This window comes from Hyperoodon ampullatus (assembly GCF_949752795.1).
Source record: "Hyperoodon ampullatus genome assembly, chromosome: 14".
NCBI lineage: Eukaryota > Metazoa > Chordata > Mammalia > Artiodactyla > Ziphiidae > Hyperoodon > Hyperoodon ampullatus.
In genome coordinates, this window is record NC_136927.1 from 16,645,810 (window position 1) to 16,651,634 (window position 5,825).

The 5,825-nt window shown below is 55.9% G+C and overlaps 1 protein-coding gene across 1 annotated transcript; it reads right to left on the reverse strand.

Moving 5' to 3' along the window:
- Positions 1-2,375: 2,375 nt before the first annotated feature.
- On the reverse strand, positions 2,376-5,241 carry NXT1 (nuclear transport factor 2 like export factor 1). Its single transcript, XM_079719247.1, has 2 exons — positions 5,025-5,241; positions 2,376-3,041 (listed from the first exon to the last, which is right to left on the reverse strand). Exon 2 carries the CDS (start codon positions 2,980-2,982, stop codon positions 2,560-2,562), a length of 423 nt encoding a protein of 140 aa, XP_079575373.1. The 5' UTR covers positions 2,983-3,041; positions 5,025-5,241; the 3' UTR covers positions 2,376-2,559.
- Positions 5,242-5,825: the final 584 nt, after the last annotated feature.

Here is a 5,825-nt window from a genome sequence, read left to right on the forward strand (position 1 = left end):
CCGCTCGCTGCAACTAGAGAATGCCCACGCACAGCAACGAAGACCCAACGCAGCCAAAAAAATAAGTAAATAAAAAATAATTTTAAAAAAAATTTTAAAAAAAACGTTTCATGGCGGAGCAGCATCTTTAGAGGTGGATTTCCAGGACACGAGTCTGCCTTCTCCCCAGATTGCCATCTTTCTGATCAAAACAACATTTTCCATTTCTACCAATATTTCCCTCTTGAGTATTGATTTTCAAGCATTGGGCATCTGGAGCTGAGTTCAGTAACACTGATGTGCTTGGGAAATCGAGGAACAAGGTCTTTCTGGCCTCGCCTCCTGATGGGCAGGACAAAATTCTCTCCTTAGGGAGACGGCAGCGGGGATCTGTGCTTCATGTCAACCTGGTCAGTTCTGAGGCCCATTCCAGCTAAGAAGGGGCACATGTCCCCTCTGTCACCTGGGCCTGCGCCTAGGCCCCGGCCACACTCATTTCCGGGTTCCCAGCCACCTGTCTCCGGACCAGCATTCCTCTTTATCTCTGCACCAGTACAGTAGGGACCAAGCACCATGGTTATTCAAGTTGAAGTTAACTAGAATAAAATATAAACCCAGTGTCCCAGTCACACGAGCCTTCAAGTGGCTGGGGGACATGTCCGCTCACCAGCCCCAGTGGGGCAGCCTGATGCCCGCCTGCTCCCAGCACTAACGGGCCCACCCCGCTCCGCTCCTCGCCTATTTCTAGAAGCCACCGTACTGTTTAGAGTTTACTAGTCTATGGCAGAAATTGGGCTGAGGGTAGGGTAACCAGCTAGTTCCAGTTTTCCTGGAACCTTCTTGATCATAGCATTGATGGCCTCATCTGGGAAGCCCCAGTCCTGGGCAAACCAGGGTGCTTGGTCCACCCACAGAGCAAGTGATGTCTGACCGAGCTCTCAGTGGGATGGGGTCAGGGCAGTTTATGCCCTTCGGTGGGGACACCCTGATGACACGTGCTCACTTGTAGATAAGACAGTCCTGCATTCACCTAAATACCCACGAAGCCGCAAGTGTTAGAAGGCTCTGTGCCTGGACCCCCTCGGCCGGGCTGGAGCCCCTCTGGCCCCCTGTGCCCACCTCCATCACCCCTGAGTTTCTCAGTCATGAGCCTTTGGAAGTGAGCATTCTGTAAGAGGAGTTGGCTGTCTCTGAACCTGGGATCTTTTCTCTCCTGGGGCACTGGAGTGGGTTTTCTGAGGCCCCCAACACTGCTGAGATCTGGCCTTGGAGAATGGACCTCCTGCTCTTGGGGGGGCTCTTGCTCCCCTAGCAACTCTATGAATCCTGAGGACCATGTCCGCCTTCCTCTTAGCCTCTCCCAGGGGCCCAATCACCCAGCGCCCGAGACAATCCCCAGGCAGAGCTCCAGGCTCGGGCCTGCATCTCAGCCAGGGAAACTGACCAGGGCTTGCCCTTAAGTACAAGCTGCCCCCCGTACAGCAGCCTCTGTCCTGCCTCCTGCCCTGTTCCTGTCCCACCAGCTCTCCGTCCAATCCCCAGGGTCAGGCCCCTTTTGCTCTATCAGAGGGGAGGGAGATCCTTCCCGACACAGCAGCAATGCCCACCTTGCCCAGCCATCCCCAGTGGACGCCACAGCCCCAGGCTAGAGGTCCCTGTTATCTGTGCAGCCTACACATCAAATTCCCCCATTCCTAATCCTAACCCACACCCCTAGCCCAACCTTTTGTCACAGATTTACCTGGGGAAGCCACGTGTCCACAAGGTCTCATCTGTTAATCAAAGGATGATGGAAACCTCTAGCTTTCTTCTCTTTCTTTACTTTGGAGAAATGCAGTTAGGGTTGGTCCTCAGGGTCAATAAAACCAGCATCCAATTCTGATGCCCCCCAGCCCCAGCTCAGTACTTCTTCCTCTTAAAAGCAGTTCTCCTCCTCCTCTTTGTAAGGAAGTAGTCAATGTAGCTGCCTCACTTACAAGCAATTATTAGCTAACTCCAGGTATCTCACCTCTTCTCATCCATGTAACTCCCAGCGCAGGTGCTAAGGGAGGGCCCAGCACCTCGTCGGGATTCTGATGTGCTCTAAAGTGTCCTAATGGACAGCTAGGTTGTTTCTGTAAAATGCCAATGCCAGCCCCACCCTCAGATATTCAGAAGTAGTTGGTCTGGGATGTGCAGCCTGGTGATTTTTCAAAGTGTCCCAACGGATTCCTGTGTGTGAATTCCTGTGAGCCCGGCTCCCGTACACCTGTGTGCACGCCTGTGCCTGGGGCAGGTGCTCGGCCCTGGACCTCAGCCCCTGCAGTGCCTTCTGCTGAGCTTGGTGCCTTTAACCCTCCTTCTCTTGCTCCCCTCCCCAAAACCTACCAAACACATCAGGCGAGGGGAAAAGAAGCAACATTCATATTATCGTTTTATTCGTCAGAATTTCCAGAGACAGGGTCTCTACTGGGCAAGTAGAAAAATAGAGAATTTTACTACTTTGAAAAGGCAGCTATGACAAACAAGTGTACGCCGAGAAAAGGGCCCCTGGGACGCGAGGGAGCACAGGGTTCAGTCTGGGGGTGTCTCCCCACGCCACTAGCAGGCCCAGTCCTGGAACCGGAAGCAGTCGCTGGCAATCTTCCACACCGTGTTGCTGGGCGAGGCCTGGGCTGTCAGGATGAAGTTCTGGTTGAAGTCCCGCTGTTTGTTGCCCTCAAACTTCACTGTCCCACAGATCACCACGAGGACCGTGGTCTGGCTCGGGGTGGCTTCATCGTGAACGGGCTGGCAGTCTACCACGTTGATTTGGAACTCACTGGAAGGCAGCATCTCAAAAAACTCACTCAAGGACTCTTGTCCCGAGACGGCGTTGCCGTTCCACACCAAGGTGGCCGTGCCCATGTACAGGCGGGACAGCAGCCGCCGCCTCTTGTCCATGGTGGTGTAGTACACGTTCACGAACTCCTCAGCGGCGCGGCAGGCCTGGTCCACGTAGGTCTTGAAGTCCACAGACGCCATCTCTGGCCCCGCTGAGGAAGGCCTCCACCCAGGTGCTTCCTGTACCTGGGGGAGCCGGGCTGCGGGGCAGGAAGGTGGAAGAGACCCTGTGTGAAGGCCATTGCCCATCCTGCCGGACAAACGAATACTCCTCCTCCTCTGCTGGTGGCAGAACAACTACACATGGTGGAGAGATGATTCTAGGCGCACACTGTTGCTGACGCCTGGTCTGACTAGGCCTCAGTTCGCTCTTTAAACTTTAAACGGGACCATCCCCAGCTGTGCATAACTGCAATGTTGGATGAAAAGAAGCCGTGTACACCACGTGCTTAGGTAAAAAGCCTGAGACCCACATGGTCTGCAGTGGTAGCTATTACTATGAATTTTAACGGTTTCGTTTTATAAGCTATAGTACATCTGATAGTGGAAGGCCACTTTTTCCTGGAAGCATGGAACAGCTGTGACTGCCCTAGAGGAGAGGGTAAAGGGACTTCCCTGGCGGTCCAGTGGTTAGGGCTCCAAGCTTCCACTGCAGGGGGCACGGGCTCAATCCCTGGTCGGGGAACTAAAATCCCACATACCGCGCGGTGCGGCCAAAAAAAAAAAAAATTACAGAAGCGGGTAAAGATGCTGCACCCTGGGGAAGGGAACAGTGGCCCAACAAAGGCCAATCAGTCTATCCTCAGCTCACCTACAGGGTCTGTGAGGGAGGAGGCAGGTTTCCTAAGAGGGTAAGAGAACAAATGCCATGAGGACAGGACGGGACCAACATGGTGGCCACAGTCCTCATGATGGGCTCTAAGAAGCTAAGCTCGTGCCAAGCTCCTGGGAGCACAGGGGAGCCCCGTGAGCCGAGGAAAGACAGGCCAGATGGAAGAAATTCTATGGGGTGCGGGGTGGTGGCAGCAAGTTAGAATTGCAACTGTAGCCAAAATGTCACATTTCCTTAAAAAAAGGTCCAAAAGCACAAAGAAAAATTATTATTACCTTTTCTCAGGGTATGGTACAGCTATTATAGCTGTATTCTTTTTTGCACGATTAAAATATTTCACTAAACAAAAATCCAACACAGGACAACATTACTAAAATAGTGGATGGGTTTAGATTTACAAACTTAAATACTGAATATTTTTTTAAATTTCAACAACCTTAAAAAAAAAAATCATCTTATGAAAGAGATAAAAGATCCCAGGCAGGGTTGGGAAGGAGTCAGGCACTCTTAAGGGCGGAGGAAGGTGTAGGCCTGAGCCTCCAGGAGAGAACTAGCCAGGCTGGGCGGGAGCTCCCACCTAGAAAGCAGCGCTGGGTGCCCAGCGCTGATGCGGGGTCCTGCCACCCCCTCGGGGACCTCAAGTCCAGCCTCGCAAACACTCACTCCAAGCTCCTATTTCCTAGTGCTTTACATTCGTACACCACGTCCTTTAACGGTCACCGAGAACGGATGAGGGTGTTACTGTAACAACTTCACTAATGAGAAAAGAAAACTTACGTGTGGATGGAGGTCACACCCCTGACCTGTCACTACAAGAAACTGTTGCCGGGACGACGCGGTCCTCTCACTGGCTCCTGCCCTTCTAGGGTCCAGTCTGGGGCTCAAGGTTCCAGGACAGCAGTTTGTCATTTCCCGCTGCGGGCCCGTCTCCCTCGCTGGACTCCCCATCAACCGGCGTCCACGCGATTCCCCAGCACCTCGGGCCTCCGCCTCCCGAACGCAGCTCAACCAGCTGCCCGCCCGGGCGTCCGCAGGGCGAGAGGTCGCTCCTGCGGGGCTGCGACCGGCCCAAGACCCGCTGCGGGACCAGCCGGCATCCCCACCACGCGGGGGCCACCTACCTGCGCTGGGTGGTACCGACCTACGCGGGGGTCACCTACTTGAGCAGGGGGCACTTACCTGCACGGGGTCACCTACCTACGCGGGGGTCATCCATCTGCGCGCGGGTCACCTACTTGAGCAGGGGGCACTCACCTGCACGGGGTTACCTACCTGCCCGGAGGGCACCTACCTGCGCTGGGTGGGGGTTACCTACCTGAGTGGGGGGCACCGACCTGCGTGGGGGACCTACCTGCACGGGAGTGGCAGCGGGGCGGCGGCCCGAGTCAGCACCGGACAGCGTGGGCCTCAGTCAGCTGGGTAGGCGTGGGCGAAACGACCCTGGTCGGCGCAGGTAGGCGTGGGCGGCTCCGGTCACGCGGGCCGCGGCACAGAGGACTTTTGGGCCGGGCCCGCCGAGGCTCCGCGCTCCTCCGCTGCTCGCCCGAGGCGGCCCAGTAAAAGCTGCCTCCAACGAACCCCTTCCTCCCAGCAACCGCCTGATCCGGTCGGCGCCTCAGCAGGCTCCCGCGCGCGGCCCGCCAGTCCGCGCAGACGCGAGTGCACGGCCTTCGCCCCCGCCCCGTGACGGGCAGCTGTGCCAGCCAGTGGGACGGCGGACCGCAGGCTAGCACCGCCCAGGTGTGACAGAGGCGAGGCGGCTTCCGGGAGAGACGCTTTCCCAGAAGACCACGGCAAATCCGTGCTCGAGTCTTTATTGGTCAATCTGGGTCACCGACTCCGGCCCGACGTTAGGTGGGGCCTCTGATTGGGCGAAACTTCGCAAGTCCCGTCCCCGACTCTCGGGGCGGGGCTGTCTCGCGGGTGCGCGAAAGCCGCCGGGCATGAAAAGTTTATTGATGGCGCCGCGTTTTCAGAGTGTGTGTGTTGCCCCCAACTTGGCTACGCTAGGGCGCACCTTTGCCTGCTTTCCTAAGGGAAAACTTGCTCTCAGTGTTCAGGACAAGTTTAGAAACTGGGTGGGCTCTTCCATATAGGCGACCCCTCCGCCCCCAATGAAAAGTGTGGATTATAAACAAATAAGTTGCAGGCT

What these genes read in the sequence shown, in the direction of transcription:
- NXT1 (XM_079719247.1), bottom strand. Translation starts at nt 2,982, where the DNA reads ATGGCGTCTGTGGACTTCAAGACCTACGTGGACCAGGCCTGCCGCGCC.